Source organism: Embiotoca jacksoni, unplaced genomic scaffold, assembly GCF_022577435.1.
Source record: "Embiotoca jacksoni isolate LCO1_2020_lvr unplaced genomic scaffold, fEmbJac1.0.p SCAF_109, whole genome shotgun sequence".
Classification (NCBI taxonomy): domain Eukaryota; kingdom Metazoa; phylum Chordata; class Actinopteri; family Embiotocidae; genus Embiotoca; species Embiotoca jacksoni.
The window spans coordinates 97,501-120,000 of record NW_027185240.1 but is presented as its reverse complement, the minus strand read 5'-3'; the positions used below and the strand labels follow the sequence as shown (position 1 = coordinate 120,000).

At 45.7% G+C, this 22,500-nt stretch overlaps 1 protein-coding gene across 4 annotated transcripts; it reads left to right on the top strand.

The window, feature by feature from the left end:
- Window positions 1–2,781: 2,781 nt before the first annotated feature.
- Window positions 2,782–21,536, top strand: mpz (myelin protein zero). 4 transcript variants are annotated; one of them, XM_069177917.1, is made up of 7 exons: window positions 2,785–2,985; window positions 3,954–4,120; window positions 8,986–9,199; window positions 9,787–9,916; window positions 10,341–10,383; window positions 18,805–18,834; window positions 19,495–21,536. In XM_069177917.1, the coding sequence occupies exons 1-7, from the start codon at window positions 2,940–2,942 to the stop codon at window positions 19,504–19,506; spliced, it is 642 nt and encodes a 213-aa protein (XP_069034018.1). In that variant the 5' UTR covers window positions 2,785–2,939; the 3' UTR covers window positions 19,507–21,536. The 4 variants fall into 4 exon arrangements, with proteins under 4 accessions (XP_069034009.1, XP_069034027.1, XP_069034018.1 ...); XM_069177908.1 differs by lacking the exon at window positions 19,495–21,536 and having other exon boundaries at window positions 2,782–2,985; window positions 18,805–19,030; XM_069177926.1 differs by lacking the exons at window positions 18,805–18,834; window positions 19,495–21,536 and adding an exon at window positions 18,510–18,791 and having other exon boundaries at window positions 2,784–2,985.
- Window positions 21,537–22,500: the final 964 nt, after the last annotated feature.

Sequence of the window (22,500 nt, the reverse complement as noted above, 5' to 3'; positions counted from 1 at the left end):
TGGTGATGATAGTGGTGGTGGTGGTGGTGGTGATGGTGGTGATGGTGGTGGTGATGGTGATGATAGTGGTGGTGGTGATGATGGTGGTGATGGTGGTGATGGTGGTGGTGATGGTGATGATAGTGGTGGTGGTGATGATGGTGGTGATGGTGGTGATGGTGGTGGTGATGGTGATGATAGTGGTGGTGGTGATGATGGTGGTGGTGATGGTGGTGGTGATGATGGTGGTGGTGGTGGTGGTGTTGGTGATGATGGTGGTGATGGTGGTGGTGGTGGTGATGGTGATGATGATGATGATGATAGTGGTGATGTTATTTCCTGTGTTTGTTGTTATTTCCTGTGTTTGTTGTTATTTCCTGTGTTGTTATTTCCTGCGTTCAGTGTTATTTCCTGTGTTGTTATTTCCTGCGTTCAGTGTTATTTCCTGTGTTGTTATTTCCTGTGTTCAGTGTTATTTCCTGTGTTCAGTGTTATTTCCTGTGTTGTGTTATTTCTTGCGTTCAGGGTTATTTCCTGTGTTTGTTATTTCCAGTGTTCAGTGTTATTTCCTGTGTTTGTTATTTCCAGTGTTCAGTGTTATTTCCTGTGTTTGTTATTTCCAGTGTTCAGTGTTATTTCCTGTGTTGTGTTATTTCTTGCGTTCAGGGTTATTTCCTGTGTTCAGTGTTATTTCCTGTGTTGTGTTATTTCTTGCGTTCAGTGTTATTTCCTGCGTTCAGTGTTATTTCCTGTGTTCAGTGTTATTTCCTGCGTTCAGTGTTATTTCTTGCGTTCAGTGTTATTTCCTGCGTTCAGTGTTATTTCCTGTGTTGTGTTATTTCCTCGACGGCTCCGCTGCTGTTTTTAGATCTAATTCTGCCTCCCAGCTTCAACTTCTGACAGTTTTCTGGCCAATTTCTTGCCACGGCTCATTTGCCTTATTTGGTTATGGAAATGTTTGGCTTGATTATTGAGCCCCTGCAGGAGAACTGTGGGCCGACCACGTCGTTAGCAACGCCGCTTGTTGTCACCCCCCCCCCCTCGTACTCCATTGGATCGTTGTTGGAGGTCACTAGTCTTATGACCTCTGTGTGAACCGGCCTCTGTGCTGCGCATCTCTTCTGTCTCTCTTTGTCTCATCACATCTTGAAAGCCTCCATTAGCCCCCACCCCCCCACCCCCCACCCCCACCACTGAACTCAGCTGTGACACACACACAGTCAACTGCAGAAACATTCGACACGGATGGAGTTGACAAGAGCCGCTAACATCTCCAGCTCGGATGGCGTCCCAGACTCCGATTAGTGTCGCTCCTTTCAGAGCTGCTCGCTGCTCCTCTTCCTGAAAGACTTCCACGTCAAAGGAAGTGACAGAATCACGGAGAAGTGCTCCGTGGATTCGTACGGGTGTCTGGTGACGAGCTCCGGCGGTACGAAGCCTCATCCACCTCCAAGAGCAGCTCCTGTGTGAATTCATACAAATGTTGTGTCCTCTGTATAATCGCTCCACATGCGATGCTCCACCTGCCGGCGCCGAGCCGCCATCAGTCGGTGCCGGCGGGGTTGGGCCGCTGCCACGAGCTGCACCTGCCAGACTCATAGAGAACCCCCCTGTTCCTCCGGGCCTCGAGGCAGGATCTGCCATAATTGTTAAGGATGTCGCGATTTAGACATCGGAGCCAAAGCTTAGACAGTTGATGGCGCCAACAAGTTGGCAGATGGTGCGTGTTGTTGGGCCGATCCGCCGGCGAGGGGATCCGAGGGGTTCCGACCAATCAGAGGCCGCCGTTGGTCGAACGTGAAGTCGATGTGAGAGCAGAGGCTCAATAAGAGTGAAGAGGGTGAAGTGGACGTCCCCCCCCCCCCCCTTACAGTCACATGATGGATATGCTCGTTGAGTGTGTTTGCAGAGATCATTAATTTGAGCATGTTTTCACTGTTTCTCTGCCGCCGGCTCAACGAATACATATTTATGACATGAAATGATGGAACGAGGCTTCTGCTGCTGCTGAGGAGTCTCTCCTGTCCTCACATCAACCCAGATAAATATATATAAATATATATATATATATATATAAATATATATATATATATATATATATAAATATATATATATATATATATATATATATATATATATATATATAGCACCGCCCCCCCCCCCTCCCCTCCACACACACTGTCTGTGTTACAGGAAAACTGAGGAGTGGGCGCTGCAGCCTGAATGCTCAGCTTTGTCCCGGCGAGGAGGAGAAAGAAAGAAAAAAGGGGAGAGAAAGAAAGCGCCATTGACAAGCAGGCAGCTAGCAGTCAGGCCCCGCCCTCCCATCCCTCCCATCCCCCCCACCCCCATCCCCCCCCCCCCCCCCCCCAATCTCCCCTTTGTCTCCGAGTGTGAGACGTCAGCAGGAATCTGCAGAGAGGGAGGACAGAGGTGAAGAGTCGGGTCTTTGTTCGGGGCGCTGGAAGAGCAATGAGATGGGGGGGGGGGGGGGGGGTTCCTGGACTGACCCCGCTGCAGGACAGGACCCCCCCCCCCTCTCTGATGTAGAGCTGTGGTTCACCTCCACCTGTCTCTCACATGACTCCATTTCCTTCTTCATGATGTGATGCTGCTCACTTTCTTCTTCTTCTTCTTCTTCTTCTTCTTCTTCTTCTTCTTCTTCTTCAAACTTTACTGTGTGTAAGTCTGTTCCACTTGGGGGCTGGAGGGGGGGGAGGGGGGAGGCTGGGCCGGGCCCGGGCGAGGGGTGTGGTTGGGTATAAACCAGGCGGACAGTGGGTTTCCTGTTGTTGTCCTGTTGTTTTGAAGCATCCCTCTACCGTCTCTCGTCTCTTCCCGTCTCCTCCGTCTCCTCCGTCTCCTCCGTCTCCTCCGTCTCCTGCAGAGGGACTCCTCTCCTCGTCAGGTCCACACCATCCGTTGTCTGGGAGCTCCGTAGAAGACCCAAAAACGCCACCATGCTGACGTTGTTGGCGCTGGCGTCGGTGGTCCTCCTGGGGACAGGTAAACAAAAACATCTTTTTAACTTGAAGCTGTCATTCGGAGAAGAGACGTAGAAATCCTGTTTGACCTGATGGAGGACAGACTGAGGACAGACTGAGGACAGACTGAGGTTAGACTGAGGACAGACTGAGGACAGACTGAGGTTAGACTGAGGACAGACTGAGGTTAGACTGAGGACAGACTGAGGACAGACTGAGGTTAGACTGAGGACAGACTGAGGTTAGACTGAGGACAGACTGAGGACAGACTGAGGTTAGACTGAGGACAGACTGAGGTTAGACTGAGGACAGACTGAGGACAGACTGAGGTTAGACTGAGGACAGACTGAGGTTAGACTGAGGACAGACTGAGGACAGACTGAGGACAGACTGAGGACAGCTTTCTGTGATTATCTGGAAACTGGTGGTGAGAGTAGATAGTTGTGGTGAGTGAATCCTCGCCGTACGCCGTCTCCTCTCCCTCTTGTCACATTTCTGCAGACGAGTGTCACAATTTTAATTAAAAGTGTCAGCTGTGATTTCATCGACGTGTCTTGAGGACGCCGTCGACACGCTCACACCTGGAAGTGAACCACGTCGTCGTGACTCCGCGGCTCGTTCGAGATGCAGAGTGAATTTTTCCAGCAAAATACTGATTCTGCAGCCAAAAAAAAAACAAATTAGCATCAATCATTAAATATTATTCAAGCATCAACAGCGCGCATGATTAGGCCAACATAATCCATATTAATGGAGAAAATGATGTTCCCCTTTGACTTTTAGAGACTCGCTCTGACAGTCCAAATATTTACTGAGAGCTCCACTCGATCGGAGGATTGAACACCTTTAAATGTTCCATTTATCAGAGAACCAACCGACATCTGGGAATCTGAGGATTTAACAGAGTGTGTGTGTGTCTGTCTGTGTGTGTGTGTGTGTGTCTGTCTGTGTGTGTGTGTGTGTGTGTGTGTGTGTGTGTGTGTGTCCCAGTGCCGCAGCAGTCCCAGGCCATCGTGATCTACACCGGCTGGGAGCGTCACGCTCTGGTGGGCGCCGACATCCGGCTGTCCTGCTCCTTCTTCTCCTGGCGTTGGACCTCTGAGGACGTCACCTTCTCCTGGACCTACCGGCCCGACGGCTCACGGGACAGCATCTCTGTAAGGAACCACTACATACACACAGACACACACACACACACACACAGACACACACACACACACACACACACACACACACACACACACACACACACAGACACACACACACACACACACACAGACAGACACACACACACACACACACACACACACACACACAGACACACACACACACACACACACACAGACAGACACACACACACACACACACACACACACACACACACACACACACACACACACACACACACACACACACACACAGACACACACACAGACAGACACACACACACACACACACACACAGACACACACACAGACACACAGACACACACACACACACAGACAGAGACACACACACACACAGACACACACACACACACACACACACACACACACACACACACACACACACACACACACACACACACACACACACAGACACACACACACACACACACACACAGACAGACACACACACACACAGACACACACACACACACACAGACACACAGACACACACACACACACACACACACACACACACACACAGACACACACACAGACAGACACACACACACACAGACACACACACACACACACAGACACACACACACACACACACACACACACACACACACACACACACACACACACACACACACACACACACACACAGACACACACACACACAGACACACACCAAACAAAGTTAACCAGCTATGTGTTGATGTGAAGAAACCAAACATTCAACTTTGGTCTCATTTAAAACCATTAAAAAACTCTACAAAGAACTTTAGCATCTTTAAACTGTTACAGCTCACAATCATATAGTTCTGGTTCTGGTTCTGGTTCTGGTTCTGGTTCTGGTGGTCCAGAATCAAACAGACCATTTGTTGCTATATCTGATGTGAATGAGCCTCCACTGACCTTTTCCCCCTGAACGACCTTCTGTTGTCTCCGCCCACTTCACGTTGACCAGGAAGTAACTGATAAATACTGAAGAAGGAAAAACACAAACGTGTTTTTCACCTGCGGACGTTCAGACGGAACCTCCGAAACCCGGCTGGTTGTCGTGGTGACGGAGAGGACTGTTTGATTTGAACAGTTTCAATTTCACATGTAAATGCGATTTCTTTTCTCAATTTTAAAGATGATTTTAAGGATTATTTTTAAAATGATTTTAAAGATGATTTTAAGGGTGATTTTAAAGGTGATTTTAAAGGTGATTTTTTTAAAAAGATGATTTTAAAGATGATTTTTAAAAAAAGATGATTTTAAAGGTGATTTTAAAGATGATATTTAAAGATGATTTTAAAGATGATTTTAAGGGTGATTTTAAAGATGATTTTAAAGATGATTTCAAAGGTGATTTTAAAGATGATTTTAAGTGTGATTTTAAAGATGATTTAAAAGGTGATTTCAAAGGGTGATTTTAAAGTTGATTTTAAAGATGATTTTAAGGGTGATTTTAAAGATGATTTTAAAGGTGATTTTTTTTAAAGGTGATTTTAAAGATGACTTTAAAGATGATTTTAAAGGTGATTTTTATAAAAGGTGATTTTAAAGATGATTTTAAAGGTGATTTTTAAAGATGATTTTAAAGATGATTTTTAAAGATGATTTTAAAGATGATTTTAAAGGTGGTTTTAAAGATGATTTTAGAGGTGGTTTTTAAAGGTGATTTTAAAGGTGATTTTAAAGATGATTTTAAAGGTGATTTTAAAGATGATTTTAAAGGTGATTTTAAAGATGATTTTAGAGGTGGTTTTTAAAGGTGATTTTAAAGGTGATTTTTAAAGATGATTTTAAAGATGATTTTAAAGGTGATTGTTGAAGATGATTTTAGAGGTGGTTTTTAAAGATGATTTTAAAGGTGGTTTTAAAGATGATTTTAGAGGTGGTTTTTAAAGGTGATTTTAAAGGTGATTTTTAAAGATGATTTTAAAGATGATTTTAAAGGTGATTGTTGAAGATGATTTTAGAGGTGGTTTTTAAAGATGATTTTAAAGATGATTTTAAAGGTGGTTTTAAAGATGATTTTAGAGGTGGTTTTTAAAGGTGATTTTAAAGGTGATTTTAAAGATGATTTTAAAGGTGATTGTTGAAGATGATTTTAAAGATGATTTTTAAAGATGATTTTAAAGGTGGTTTTAAAGACGATTTTAGAGGTGGTTTTTAAAGGTGATTTTAAAGGTGATTTTTAAAGATGATTTTAAAGATGATTTTAAAGGTGATTGTTGAAGATGATTTTAGAGGTGGTTTTTAAAGATGATTTTAAAGATGATTTTAAAGGTGGTTTTAAAGATGATTTTAGAGGTGGTTTTTAAAGGTGATTTTAAAGGTGATTTTAAAGATGATTTTAAAGGTGATTTTTGAAGATGATTTTAAAGATGATTTTAAAGGTGATTTTTAAAGATGATTTTAAAGATGATTTTAAAGGTGATTGTTGAAGATGATTTTAAAGATGATTTTTAAAGATGATTTTAAAGGTGATTTTTAAAGATGATTTTAAAGGTGATTTTAAAGATGATTTTAAAGATGATTTTAAAGGTGATTTTAAAGATGATTTTAAAGGTGATTTTTAAAGATGATTTTAAAGATGATTTTAAAGGTGATTGTTGAAGATGATTTTAAAGATGATTTTTATAGATGATTTTAAAGATGATTTTAAAGGTGGTTTTAAAGATGATTTTAGAGGTGGTTTTTAAAGGTGATTTTAAAGGTGATTTTAAAGATGATTTTAAAGGTGATTTTTGAAGATGATTTTAAAGATGATTTTAAAGGTGATTTTTAAAGATGATTTTAAAGGTGATTTTAAAGGTGATTGTTGAAGATGATTTTAAAGATGATTTTTAAAGATGATTTTAAAGGTGATTTTAAAGATGATTTAAAGGTGATTTTTAAAGATGATTTTAAAGATGATTTTAAAGGTGATTGTTGAAGATGATTTTAAAGATGATTTTTAAAGATGATTTTAAAGGTGATTTTAAAGATGATTGTAAAGATGATTTTAAGGGTGATTTTAAAGATTATTTTTAAAGGTGATTTTAAAGATGATTTTAAAGATGATTTTAAAGATATTTTTAAAAGGTGATTTTAAAGATGATTTTAAAGGTGATTTTAAAGTTGATTTTAAAGATGATTTTAAAGGTGATTTTAAAGATGATTTTAAAGATATTTTTAAAAGGTGATTTTAAAGATGATTGTAAAGGTGATTTTAAAGGTGATTTTAAAGATGATTTTAAAGGTGATTTTTAAAGGTGATTTTTTAAAGGTGATTTTAAAGATGATTTTAAAGGTGATTTTTAAAGATGATTTTAAAGGACTAAGTTTCAGTCGAGCATTAAGTGTCCTCCTACAGAACCAGAACTGGTTTTGTAATGAGTGTTCTTCCTCCGCTAATCTTCCCGCCTCCTTCATCCCTCCCTGCTGCTCTTATCATCCTGCCATCTCTCCTATCTCTCCCTCCTGACTGCGCCTCCCTCTACCCGCCTCCCTTCATCTCCTCCTCCTCCTCCTCCTCCTCCTCTCTCATTACGTGCTCCCCTCACCTCCTTCGCCTTCATCCGCTTCCCGCCGCCGCCTCTCTTTGAAACTAGATTTCTCTCCTCTTTCTTCCGCTCACCTCCCGCCGCTCTTCTTTCCTGCCAGCTCAGTTTTACAGTTTCATTGGTCCGTCTGTTGTCACGGAGCGTTTGTCCTTTAAGACGTCCTGTTCAGTACCGTGACGTGTTCATGTTGTACGACAACTCCTCTGTAAAGCTGCAACAACCCGCTTAGTTCAGTCCCAAACCTCCAATCCTCATTTACACCCAAACATTCAAACTAAATGAGACCTCAAAAAATAAATTCTAGGTGAAGTCATAGTCGTCAAGTATACTGTCTCTACCACCAGTCCACTAGAGGGCAGCGTGTCACTGTGACAGCTCAAAAACAAAATCACTTGTTTTGGAAAAGATTTCTTTCAACAAACTATTTACTGTTTCCAAAAGAGTTCGTAACTTCAGGTCTGTAAAATGGTTCTGATCCAGAAGTGTCTTCAGCTGCAATACCAGCGAGTGCCACTAGAGGTCGGCTCCAAAAAGCCTCCGGCTCCATAGACTCCCATTCAACTTCTCTCATCAAATCCAAAGTGAATAAAATGTGTCCATCAGTTATCTCGGTGTTGTTAGCTAAAGTCACTCCTTCTTATTAGTTTTCTGGAGGTCCATCTGAAAATAATCCCTCATTCATTAGAAAAGAAGATTCAAGAAGACCTGTTTTGGGGGGCGTGTCTGTTTGATTGACAGGCCTGTGGTGCAGTCAGGTTACAGCTATCGGTGGGCGGGACGTAGTATCGTCAGGTTTCCGATCAGATCGGTCAGATCCACCGCTGGCTCCTCCCCCAGCTCGTCCAAATATGGTCACTTCCTGCTCCAAACCGCTCCGAACTAGCAAAGATGGTGACGGACAGAATCTGAACTGGAGGATTCATAACGTTCACAAACCAACGATGACATCACTGATGGTTGATGACATCACTGATAGATGGTTGATCACTTGAAACTAACCTGGTCTTCTGGGCGAAAGGCCTTCACACCGACACGCTGCCCTCTAGTGGACTGGAGGGTGTATTCCACAGTTTGGTACGATACTGATCATGGAGCATTTACAACCTGTTTCTAGTGCTATTAAACTGTCTCAGTGGACACATTTCACCGACTTGTTGATGCAATTTATAAACGTAATTTTTCCATCATCCAACACGTGATTGTAAATCTTAGTCAAATAAAACATCTGAAAGCAGCAGTTTCTCCCGAGGATAAAAACACGTCGTCATGGTGACACATTGTAAACAGTGCATCATCCTGTCCCTCCCTCAGATCTTCCACTACACGGGGGGCGTGGCCTACGTGGACAACAAGGGTCCGTTCAGGGACCGGCTGGAGTTTGTGGGGAACCCCGGCCGGCGCGACGGCTCCATCCTGCTGAAGAACCTGGATTTCAACGACAACGGAACCTTCACCTGCGACGCCAAGAACCCGCCCGACATCGTGGGCCGGCCCTCCAACGTGCGCCTGCTGGTGTTTGAGAAAGGTATGTTCGGCTCGCCACTCTTCCTCTGAGCACGTGGTTCTGAATCTGTTCATCAGAACCGACATCAGAACCAACATCAGAACCAACTGTTGTTATCATCTGAAACTCTGAAATGAATCTGAGCTGCAGCATTCACCGCCTCATTTCAGATTCACTGCACCTCCTCTTCAATGAAATCAATTACAATTTTATCTCTCTCCCTATTTGAGATTGCTATCACCCCCTCCCCCTCCCCCCCCTCCTCATCCTCTTCATCTTAGCCCCCCCACTTCTCTCTTCTTTCCCCTTTTCCATCCTCTTCTTCCCTCCACGACTCCCCCCTGATCTCACCTTAATTCTACCTTATCGCTCTTCCTCCTCCTCCTCCTCCTTCTCCTCCTCTACTGAGCCTTCATCTTTCATCCAACTTTCATTGTTCCTCTTTCATCTCTGATTCTCTTTCCTCTCCCTCTGTTTTCCTTCCTCCTACGACACCATCTCTCCTCTTCACTGATTCTTCCTCGTCTTCATCCTCATATGACCTCCATCCTCCTCCTCTTCCTCTGCTCCACCATCTGACTCCTCCTCTCCCTCTGCTCCGCCCACAGTGCCCATCCAGGCCGGTGTGATAACGGGAGCGATCATCGGGGTGGTTCTGGGCCTGCTGGTTCTGATCGTGGTCATCTACTACCTGATGCGGTTCCTGGTGGCGCGCCGCGTCTTCAGCCTGAGCGTCAGGTCAGTGCCGGGCCCGTGGCCGGCGGTTCTGTGCCGGGGGAGGGAGCTGCAGCGCGAGCCCATCCCCGGCACCGACACCTGCGTGGCCAAGCTGGCGTAACGCCGCTCGGTTCAGATTAGGAGTCGCTTGGCCGATAATCATCTAAAACGATTAAACGTAATCCACTCCGTGATGAAGATGATGGAGCCTTCATCGGGCCTCCACCCGGAGCAGCAGCAGATGAAGATGATGAAGATGATGTGTGTGTGAGACAGCAGCAGATGATGAAGAGGATGAAGATGATGTGTGTGTGAGACAGCAGCAGATGATGAAGAGGATGAAGATGATGTGTGTGTGTGATGGCTGCAGGCAGTGCTGCCCTGTGACCACTGGAGGGAGAAATAGATTCGACATCCTGACATTGTCTCTCTTCTGTCCCTCCAGCAAACATGGCAAGAAAAAGAAGGAGGGATCACAGCAGAGACAGGCAAGTTTCCTCCTCCTCCTCCTCCTTCTCCTCCTCCTCCTCCTCCTCCTCCTTCTCCTCCTCCACCTCCTCCTCCTCACACACTGCATCACACACAGTCACCTCCCCGTGCAACAGATTGCTGAGCTGTCACGTTCGGGCGCTCCTCTTAGAGATTACAGAGAGTGTTTGTGTTGTCGGAGGAGTCTTCATCCTTTCTGCTGCAGCGCAGACGCACAACCGCACAACCGCACAACCGCACAATCGCACAACCGCACAATCGCACACATCCAACATGACAGTGCAGAACGTCACTTTCATAATCGCATTCCCACGCTGCCACTCGCTGCAGCTGCAGAAGGTCCCTCGCACGCTGCCGCGCGGCAACATAGCATCAACACAACAACATAATAACAACACAACAACAACAACATAATAACAACACAACAACAACATAATAACAACAACATAATCATAACACAACAACATAATAACAACATAACAACACAACACACCTACAACGCAATAACAACACAGCAACAACATAATAACAGCAACAATAACATAATAACAACACAACAACAACATAATAACAACACAACAACAACATAATAACAACACAACAACAACATGATAACAACACAAAAACAACATAACAACATACCTACACGCAATAACAACACAACAACAATACAACACAAAAAAACAACATAACACAACAACAATGCAATAACAACACAACAACACACCTACAACACAATAACAACATAATAACAACACAAAAACAACATAACAACACAACAACAACGCAATAACAACACAACAACACACCTACAACACAATAACAACATAATAACAACACAACAACATAACACAACAACAACAGAATAACAACGCAATAACAACACAGCAACAACATACCTACAACACAATAACAACACAACAACAACAGAATAATAGCAAACAGTGCAGTGTGTAAACAGCAGGTCCAACCGGGTCACAGCACCGCTGCTCTGAATCGGCTGTGATTTGCTGGCGGTTGCTGATTTCTCTCTCTGGGAGTCAAATGAAAATCACTGAACTATTATGGTCTGGCTGCTCTCCGCTGCACGCCGAGGAGAGCAGCGGGAGGTGTTTGGGGGGGTGTTTTTTTTTCTTCCTCCTCGTCCTCATGGGAGAGCGATCGCCTCAAGTGGAGGATTAATCAGACATGTTGGTGCCTTGTATTCCTTTGTGGGCGAGTTGTGTTTGATTAGCGGGTGGGAGGAAGGAGGGGTGGGGGGAGGGGGTGTAACCGACTGTACGCTGAGCTCGCTGATAATGAATAGAAAAAGAGGGAAGTCAGGGGATTTGAGTTCAAGGAGTTTTCAACAATCACAACTCGGCTTTGACAGGAGACGTGAAGAAGATCAAAGGCGTTGCCGTGACAGCGAGTCGTTTAGCCGCAGGTGAGCTGACGTAGAGACGAACCGGCGCCATCTCGCCCCTGTGGCGTACAGCTAGGGGGCGACACCAACCGGGGCCTCCTCCCGCTCCTCCTGCTCCTCCTGCTCCTCCTCCTCATCTCGTCCTGCTCCTGTGTGATTGACAGGTTTGTGTGGAGCTGCAGTCAGCTGCTCTCCAGAGCTGGCGGCGGGTGACAGCACATATATGAATAAATAACTCGCCGCCAAAAGGACAGATATTTGACAACGTTGTCATTTACAGTTATTCTCCTGCAAGTGTCCGCTCGGAAGAAAATATCCAGCCGCCTTGTTTTTTTATGTTTTATTTTTGATTTCTTTTCTTGTGTTGTGGCGGCGCCGCACACGGAGACCTAAGGGACGCCCATCAGGCCTGTTTGATCAAATGGGTCTTATTAGGAGGTTCTGCTGACACAAGCGGTTCTCCATCACACTCACCAGCTCCAAACGCTGTCTGCTGGACACTACCAATCTGCAGCAGGAGCAGGAGGAGCAGGAGGAGCAGGAGGAGCAGGAGGAGAGGAGAGGGGGGTGAAAAGGGAAGCCTGTGGTGTGTGCTGCTCCCTATTAGGTGGAGATGTGGGAGAGGACTTTACCCTGCAGCCACAAACACACACACACACACACACACACACACACACACACACACACACACACACACACACACACACACACACTCACAGACACACACACACACACACACACACACACACACACACACACAGACACACACACTCACAGACACACACACACACACACACACAGACACACACACACACACAGACACACACACACACACAGACACACACACACACACACACACACACACACACACACACACACACACACACACACTCACAGACACACACACACACACACACACACACAGACACACACACACACACACACACACACAGACACACACACACACACAGACACACACACTCACACACACACACACACACACACACACACACAGACACACACACACACACACAGACACACACACACACACACACACACAGACACACACACACACACACACACACACACACACAGACACACACACTCACAGACACACACAGACACACACACTCAGACACACACACACACACACACACACACTCACAGACACACACACACAGACACACACACTCACAGACACACACACACACACACACACACACTCACACACACACACACACACACACACACACACACACACACACACACACACACACACACTGTACTGGAATGATAATTGAGTGCACTCTATCGATCTGAGCTCACACACACTCTCATTCTTCTCTCCATCTCCTTCGCTCCCTCCATCGCTCACTCTCATTCAGATTCCTTTTATCCGGTCACCTGTCTCCTCCTCCTCTTCCTCTTCCTCTTCCTCCTCCTCCTCCTCCTCCTCCTCCTCCTCCTCGTCCTCCTCCTCCTCAGGTATTCTGGGCTCTGATCCGCTCTGGTTCCAGACAGGAAATCACTACCTCTCAGTCTTGCTCCTCACCTGTCACCTTGTCTCTTTAGTATGCAGCAGGGTCTTGCAGCCACTCCCCCCACATCCCCCCTCCTCCTCCTCCTCCACTGTATCCCTCGGTTACCTTTCAAGTGCTGCTGTAACCGGGCCCGGTCCTGCCCTCTCTGTGAAGCGGCCCGTCGTTAGCGTGAGAAACACTGCAGCCCGTCGAGGGAGGTGTGATGGTAAACAATGCAGTGATGCATGATGGGATGTGATGAAGGTAACGACACCGGATTGGTCCCACGCAGAATCCCACCTCCCCCCACCTGATGATGCGTTTCGATGATGCGTTTCGATGATGATGCGTTTCGATGATGATGCATTTCGATGATGATGCGTTTCGATGATGATGCGTTTCGATGATGATGCGTTTCGATGATGCATTTCGATGATGATGCGTTTCGATGATGATGCGTTTCGATGATGCGTTTCATTGATGATGCGTTTCGGTGATGATGCGTTTCAATGATGATGCGTTTCGATGATGCATTTCGATGATGATGCGTTTCGATGATGCATTTCGATGATGATGCGTTTCGATGATGCATTTCGATGATGATGCATTTCGATGATGCATTTCGATGATGCATTTCGATGATGATGCGTTTCGATGATGCGTTTCGATGATGATGCGTTTCGATGATGCATTTCGATGATGATGCATTTTGATGATGATGCGTTTCGATGATGATGCATTTCGATGATGCATTTCGATGATGCATTTTGATGATGATGCATTTTGATGATGATGCGTTTCGATGATGATGCGTTTCGATGATGCGTTTCGATGATGCATTTCGATGATGATGCGTTTCGATGAGGATGCGTTTCATTGATGATGCGTTTCATTGATGATGCGTTTCGATGAGGATGCGTTTCATTGATGATGCGTTTCGATGATGATGCGTTTCGATGATGCGTTTCATTGATGATGCGTTTCGATGATGATGCGTTTCAATGATGATGCGTTTCATTGATGATGCGTTTCGATGATGATGCGTTTCGATGATACGTTTCGATGATGATGCGTTTCGATGATGCGTTTCGATGATGATGTGTTTCGATGATGCATTTCGATGATGATGCATTTTGATGATGATGCGTTTCGATGATGATGCATTTCGATGATGCATTTCGATGATGATGCGTTTCGATGATGATGCGTTTCGATGATGATGCGTTTCATTGATGATGCGTTTCGATGATGATGCGTTTCGATGATGCATTTCGATGATGATGCATTTCGATGATGATGTGTTTCATTGATGATGCGTTTCGATGATGCATTTCGATGATGATGCGTTTCGATGATGATGCCTTTCGATGATGCATTTCGATGATGATGTGTTTCGATGATGATGCATTTCGATGATGATGCATTTCGATGATGATGCATTTCGATGATGCATTTCGATGATGATGCATTTCGATGATGATGCGTTTCGATGATGCATTTCGATGATGATGTGTTTCGATGATGATGCATTTCGATGATGATGCATTTCGATGATGATGCATTTCGATGATGCATTTCGATGATGATGCATTTCGATGATGATGCGTTTCGATGATGCATTTCGATGATGATGTGTTTCATTGATGATGCGTTTCGATGATGCATTTCGATGATGATGCGTTTCGATGATGCATTTCGATGATAATGTGTTTCATTGATGATGCGTTCCGATGATGCGTTTAGATGATGCGTTTCGATGATGATGCGTTTTGATGATGATGCGTTTTGATGATGATGCGTTTCGATGATGCATTTTGATGATGATACGTTTTGATGATGATGCGATTTGATGATGATGCGTTTCGATGATGCATTTCGATGATGATGCGTTTCGATGATGATGTTTCGATGATGATGCGTTTCGATGATGATGCGTTTCAATGATGATGCGTTTCGATGATGCGTTTCAATGATGATGCATTTTGATGATGATGCGTTTCGATAATGATGCGTTTTGATGATGCGTTTTGATGATGATGCGTTTCGATGATGCATTTCGATGATGATGTGTTTCATTGATGATGCGTTTCGATGATGCATTTCGATGATGATGCGTTTCGATGATGATGCATTTCGATGATGCATTTCGATGATGATGTGTTTCGATGATGCATTTCGATGATGATGTGTTTCGATGATGATGCATTTCGATGATGATGCATTTCGATGATGATGCATTTCGATGATGCATTTCGATGATGATGCGTTTCATTGATGATGCGTTTCGATGATGCATTTCGATGATGATGCGTTTCGAAGATGATGCATTTCGATGATGCATTTCGATGATGATGTGTTTCGATGATGATGCGTTTCGAAGATGATGCATTTTGATGATGCATTTCGATGATGATGTGTTTCGATGATGATGCATTTCGATGATGATGCGTTTTGAAGATGATGCATTTCGATGATGCATTTCGATGATGATGCGTTTCGATTATGATGCGTTTCGATGATGATGCATTTCGATGATGCATTTCGATGATAATGTGTTTCATTGATGATGCGTTTCGATGATGCATTTCGATGATGATGTGTTTCGATGATGATGCGTTTCGATGATGATGCATTTCGATGATGATGCGTTTCGATGATGCATTTCGATGATGATGCATTTCGATGATGATGTTTCGATGATGCATTTCGATGATGATGCGTTTCGATGATGATGCATTTCGATGATGCATTTCGATGATGATGCATTTCGATGATGCATTTCGATGATCATGCGATTTGATGATGATGCGTTTCGATGATGCATTTCGATGATGATGCGTTTCGATGATGATGCGTTTCGATGATGATGCGTTTCGATGATGATGTGTTTCAATGATGATGCATTTTGATGATGATGCGTTTCGATGATGACGCGTTTTGATGATGCGTTTTGATGATGATGCGTTTCGATGATGATGCGTTTCAATGATGATGCGTTTCAATGATGCGTTTCGATGATGCGTTTCGATGATGATGCGTTTCGATGATGATGCGTTTCGATGATGCGTTTCGATGATGATGCGTTTCGATGATGATGCGTTTCGATGATGCGTTTCGATGATGATGCGTTTCCATGATGATGCGTTTCCATGATGCGTTTCGATGATGATGTGTTTCAATGATGATGCGTTTCGATGATGATGCGTTTCGATGATGATGCGTTTCGATGATGCGTTTCGATGATGATGCGTTTCGATGATGCGTTTCGATGATGATGCGTTTCAATGATGATGCGTTTCGATGATGCATTTCAATGATGATGCGTTTCGATGATGCGTTTCGATGATGATGCGTTTCGATGATGCGTTTCGATGATGATGCATTTCGATGATGATGCGTTTCGATGATGATGCGTTTCGATGATGTGTTTCGATGATGATGTGTTTCGATGATGCGTTTCGATGATGATGCGTTTCAATGATGATGCGTTTTGATGATGATGCGTTTCGATGATGATGCGTTTCGATGATGATGCGTTTCGATGATGCGTTTCGATGATGATGCATTTTGATGATGCGTTTCGATGATGATGCGTTTCGATGATGATGCGTTTCGATGATGCGTTTCGATGATGATGCGTTTCGATGATGATGCGTTTCGATGATGCGTTTCGATGATGATGCGTTTCGATGATGCGTTTTGATGATGATGCGTTTCGATGATGATGCGTTTCGATGATGATGCGTTTCGATGATGCGTTTTGATGATGATGCATTTCGATGATGATGCGTTTCGATGATGCGCTCCTGATGCTCCTCGACAGGTTAACTCGCAGGTTAATGCTCTGGAATACAACTGTTGTAAAGTTAAGTGTTGCCGTGACCTTCTCTCCTCTCGGTCCAGTCCGTCCTGATGGATTTGGTGTGCAGCCTCCCTCCTCCTCTTCCTCCTCCTCCTCTTTCTCCTTCTCCTCCTCTACCTTTTTATAGATGTCCGCTCTGAGATGTTTTTAGACATTGCTCAGACGATGTACAGAATGAGTGGGAGTGAATGGAGTTATATAAGTACAAGTGAAGTGAATATTAAATAAAAAGAGCTGCAGTTGGTGAAGCAGGTCTGCTCCTCCTCCTCTACCTCCTCCTCTTCATCGCAGCTGCAGAAATAAAATATCCTCAAGATTTATGACACATTATTTGTTCCCCTGCATGCTGATTATTTATTCATCAGCTCAGTTTTACCTCACAAATATTTAATTAGGATTAATGACTGCAGGAATTTCTTGATTTGCAGGTCCAATATCATATATGTATATATATGTATGTGTATATATATATATATATATGTATACATATATTTATGTATTTAATAGTCAACAAGCTAAACACCAAGAAAGGCCTCTGATTTTCTAAACAAATTAAATTGAAAGAAGAAAAACAAAACTCAATTTGAATAACAATAGTACGATTATTAATAATTACAATAAATCTGAGGAGAGCAACTAGTTTCAAATTTTAAGGTCAGTTTTGATTTATTTCAAAAAAGGTTATCCATGTAATGTGTGGTGTTGTCATGGTTACATATCATTTGTTTTCTCAATATCTAGATGACAGATTTTTAGTGACTTGTTCTAAACTAAACTGAAACGATGTTTAAACTCAAGTTGAAATGTAATCTTGATTAAAAAAACAAAATGAATTTTAGACATTTTGCCGGAACTCCTCCCCTAGCTCCGCCCACCTGACACGAACAGCTTCGATCTGTGATTACTGTCTGGTCTGCTCAGCCTCTCTGCAGGGCGGACCAATCAGAGACCAGTGGGCGTGGCTAAATGAAATTTATTTTTGGAGGTGGGGCGAGATGAAGCGAGACGAAAAGTTTTTATTTATGAAAGCAAATATGGAGGAATTAACAAGGGTTAGATTCAAAACATAAAAGATGCTGATTGGTTAAAAACGGCTCCAATAGTTTTCTAAATGGGTGCGACGTCTCCGTCCAGCAGGGGGCAGCGAGGACACAGCAGGACATGTTTAAATGTATAGATGGTGTGTGTGTGTGTGTGTGTGTGTGTGTGTGTGTGTGTGTGTGTGTGTGTGTGTGTGTGTGTGTTGATGATCTACTGTCAGTTTTCAGGTGTGTGGAGCCGACCTGCTACGGTGTCCCATCCTAACGCATGGTTACCTGTTTTGTCACCCCCTTACAGCTCTGGACTCCGCCCCCTCTCACTTGCTATCCCCTCCCCTAAAATGACTGTCTCTCTCCCCTCTGTCTCTGGATGTCTGCCTCCCTCCTCTTCCTCCTCTTCCTCCTCTCCTCCTCTTTCTCCTCCTAAATGTGTTTTTCTCTCCTCTTCACACAGCTCCGCCCTCCTGCTCACCCCATCTCTCATCCGCTCACCTGTAACTCACCTGTCTCACCCCTCCTCCGCGCTCCTTTCCTCCTGAAATGACTCTCCTCCCCTGTTCTCCCCCTGACCCCCTCTCCCTCCTCCCCCACAGGGCCCCGCGCCTCCCGCCGACCCCTCCAAGGTGAAGGCGGCCGCCTCGGAAAAGAAGAAGCAGGAGTCTCGCAAGGATAAGAAATAGGATGCGGGGCGGGGCTGGGGTCGGCTCGCAGGCCGGCTGCTCCAGCCCGTCCGGCAGGCGGTGGCGACGGCCCGGCCCGCGCAGCAGCAGAGAACCGTAGTCAGGACGACAGAGGGGGTGGGGGCGGGAGGGGAGGAGGGAGAGGGGCGGGTACTGATGACCATCGACCTGGAGCTGACCCGCAAAAACGGGCGGGAGGGGCCCAGCGGGGAGGGCGGGGCTGAGAGGTCCAAGCCGCTCGGCCTCCTGGCCCGCCTGGCCAATCAGCTCACAGTCAGATAACTCACCTGTAAGGGGGGGAGGGGGGGGGGGGCACAGTTAACCTGCTTTACGGCCGACCTGAATAAATGAGTGTCCGCGGCTCAGATGTAGCTGCTGCTCGCCTCCTTCTCCTCTCTCCCTTTCATTGTGATGCTCTCTCTCCTCCTCCTCGCCGGCCGCCGGTTGGTGGACGAGCCAATTTGCTTCAGAGACGACATGTCAACCCCCCTCCCCCCTCCCCCCTCCTCCCCTCCCTCCACTGTGTGTTCATTCTGATTCCAGAAGTGCTTTCTGTGCTAACCCTGTCTCTCTTCCTCCCTCCCTGTGTTCTTCCTCCCGTAGATAAAGGTCTGACTCCTCCGTGACTGCCTCCACTCCTCTAGTCTGCTCCCTCCTTTCCTGCCCAGCCTGATGCACCTCCCACTCTCCCCCGTTATCTCTTCTCTCTCACGACGGCGCCGGCTGCGAGAATAGTCCGACTTTATCAGAGGCAATCGCGGCAAATAATTTTTACAGCGACTCATCGGAGACCCGGACGCGTGTAGAAGTGTTTAAGGTCTAACTACGCACATAACTTCCCTCCGAGGAGCCTAAAGACGTCCCTGAATCCTCCCCTTAATGTTTACGACTCAATCACTCGCTGAGCGGCGCTCCGGACTTCACACGGAGACGAAGGGAGGGAGAGAAATATGAGTCCTGCTCTCAGATGGAGGTCCGAGCCCTCCGGCTCGGGGTGATTCAATCCTCTCACATTTGAGCTAATGGAGGTCGTCTCCGTGTCCTGCTCCGGCCGAAGGCGTCTATTTCTGGCCCTATAAGAGGGTCCGGGCTTACTGTAACAGCTGCACATTTTTCAGCCGACGAGGGGAGGGAGGGAGGGGGGGGGGGGGCTGAAGTATGTGAGTGCACGAGGCCGCCGACCGACAACCTGGAATGACGTCACGGCTGCCGAGAGTCTGACAGGACCCCCCACCCCCTCCCACCCCGTCGTCTCTCCTCCTCCCCCACCTGACCCCGTGGTCCCCCCCGACCTCCCCTCACCCCGTCGTCCCCGACCCCATCGTCTCTCCTCCCCCCCCTTGACCCCGTCGTCTCTCCTCCTCTCCGTCCCCGTCGTCTCTCCTCCTCTCCGTCCCCGTCGTCTCTCCTCCTCTCCGTCCCCGTCGTCTCTCCTCCTCTCCGTCCTCGTGTCTCTGGCTTCTTTATCTCGTCCTCGTCCTGCTGCCAGCTGAGTCCTCGGTGTGTTGTCCTCCACAGAAGAGGCCTCAACACAATCCACTGCACTCTTTAAGCCTCCTTATCGGGCTGCCAGGCCGACAGCTCAATGCTCTGCTTCTTCCTCCTCCTCTTCATCTTCCTCCTTCTTCTTCTTCTCTTCTTCAAACTCAGACACCTCCCTCCGTCTTTCGCCAGTGATCGCCCTCTAGTTTGCCCTTCACCCCCCCCTCCCACCGGTCCTCCTCTTCTGTCTTCTTTCTGTTGGTTCAAATGCCAAAATGCTCTCGTCTGCCTCCTACTGGCAGAGGGAGGAAACACGTGGGCAGAAATCCGCCGCCTGTAGTCCTCGCCGAAGACGCCAGACTGAAGCTCATAATCTAGCTAGCTCTCCTCCGGTCGTGTTTTATGTATATGTGTGTTTATATAAAGTAAAAAACTGTCTAAGTAAAGCAGATAACGTGTTGTGAGACGTGTCCTCCACGTGACAACACGTGACAACACGTGACAACACGTGACAACACGTGATAACAGGTGGAGAACACGTCTGGTTTTATGGACGGTGCTGTGTGGCTGTCTCTTCCCAGACGAAGGGAAACTGAGGTTGTAGCGCGGTGACGGAGAGATGGGGGGTGGGGGGGTGTTAAGCTCAGTCAAACATCCATGTTTCACCACCGAGCCGTCTCTTCCTTCCAGCCGAAGACAGATCGCAGCGCTTCATGCAGGTGGAAGCTGGCGACTTGAATGCTCCTTTAAAATTCATAACAGGAACGGAGGTGCTGAACCAGCCGGACACCTGTTTCCACTCGTCACTGTTTCCTGTTTCCACTCGTCACTGTTTCCTGTTTCCACTCGTCGCTGTTTCCTGTTTCCAGTCGTCGCTGTTTCCTGTTTCCACTCGTCGCTGGTTCGTCCGGTTCGAGCGTTCTTCTTCTGCGAAGCCACACAGACGCCGGACATACGAGCAAACAGCACGATGCGGTTTTCTTTGTCTGTTGTGAAGCGCTGTCGTCGCCGCTAATCTCCTTCGTCTGGACGGACCGACGCTTCTTACATTTCTTTACCTTTATTTTTAATGCTTGTGGTAATTCCAGAGCACTAACTCTCTGCGGATGACTCTGTGTAATATGTTGTAAAGAATAAAAAATGTCCACAGAAGACAAAGGAAACACGTGTTCGCTGTCTCTTTCTTCCAGACGGGAGTCCGAACGGGTAAAATAGTAAAACTCATGACAGAATCACGGTGGGCCGTCTGAAGGTTTCTGGACACGATGAGAACATCGTGATGTCATTGAGAACATCGTGATGTCAGTGAGAACATCGTGATGTCAGTGAGAACATCGTGATGTCATTGAGAACATCGTGATGTCAGTGAGAACATCGTGATGTCAGTGAGAACATCGTGATGTCAGTGAGAACATCGTGATGTCAGTGAGAACATCGTGATGTCATTTGGAGGTTTTAAACGCAGAACAATGAGCAGCGGCTGTTTTTCTTTTACACAAAAGGAAGAGTTCAGTTGTGGAATTAAACTTGATCTCTTCTGCTCTCGGTGGAAGATGAAGCTGAACGCTTTCCCCCGATGATGATGATGATGATGATAATGATGATGATGATGATAATGATGATGATGATGATGATCATGATGATGAACTGGGAATAAACCATCTTAACAACCTCTTCACATTTCTTACGCTGACAAAATGAGGTATAATTTAAAAACAAAGATGGAGTTCAGCGAGCCGACGTAACCTTTTCAGAAACTTCATATTCAGACTGGGAACCAGCTGACGGACTGTTTTACGCACACAGGTGGAAAATGTTCTGATCCCAGACGGTCCAGTTTCTATTCACGGTTAACAAGAGTTCTTGTTTGGAGATGAACTGGGCCGGTCCCGTACGGATGAAAACAGATTTCAGACGGTCGAACGGGTTCTGCAGGTCGAACGTTCTTAAACAGTTTGATCTCAACTTATTTATTGGAGTTCTATCGTCCATGTTGAGTCTTTATTTATCAGTAGTTAAAAGCCGGTGCGGAGACGTTCGGTTCTGATTGGACCTCGAGATCGGTGTGACGTAAAAGTCAACTTTCTGCAGATTCTAGCCTTCGTGTTTCACTTTCTGTTGGGAGAA

What these genes read in the sequence shown, in the direction of transcription:
- mpz (XM_069177908.1), top strand. Translation starts at nt 2,940, where the DNA reads ATGCTGACGTTGTTGGCGCTGGCGTCGGTGGTCCTCCTGGGGACAG. An exon ending in GTCTTCAGCCTGAGCGTCAG is followed by an intron (nt 9,917 to 10,340) that starts GTCAGTGCCGGG and finishes CTGTCCCTCCAG; the next exon opens with CAAACATGGCAAGAAAAAGA. An exon ending in AGGGATCACAGCAGAGACAG is followed by an intron (nt 10,384 to 18,804) that starts GCAAGTTTCCTC and finishes CCTCCCCCACAG; the next exon opens with GGCCCCGCGCCTCCCGCCGA.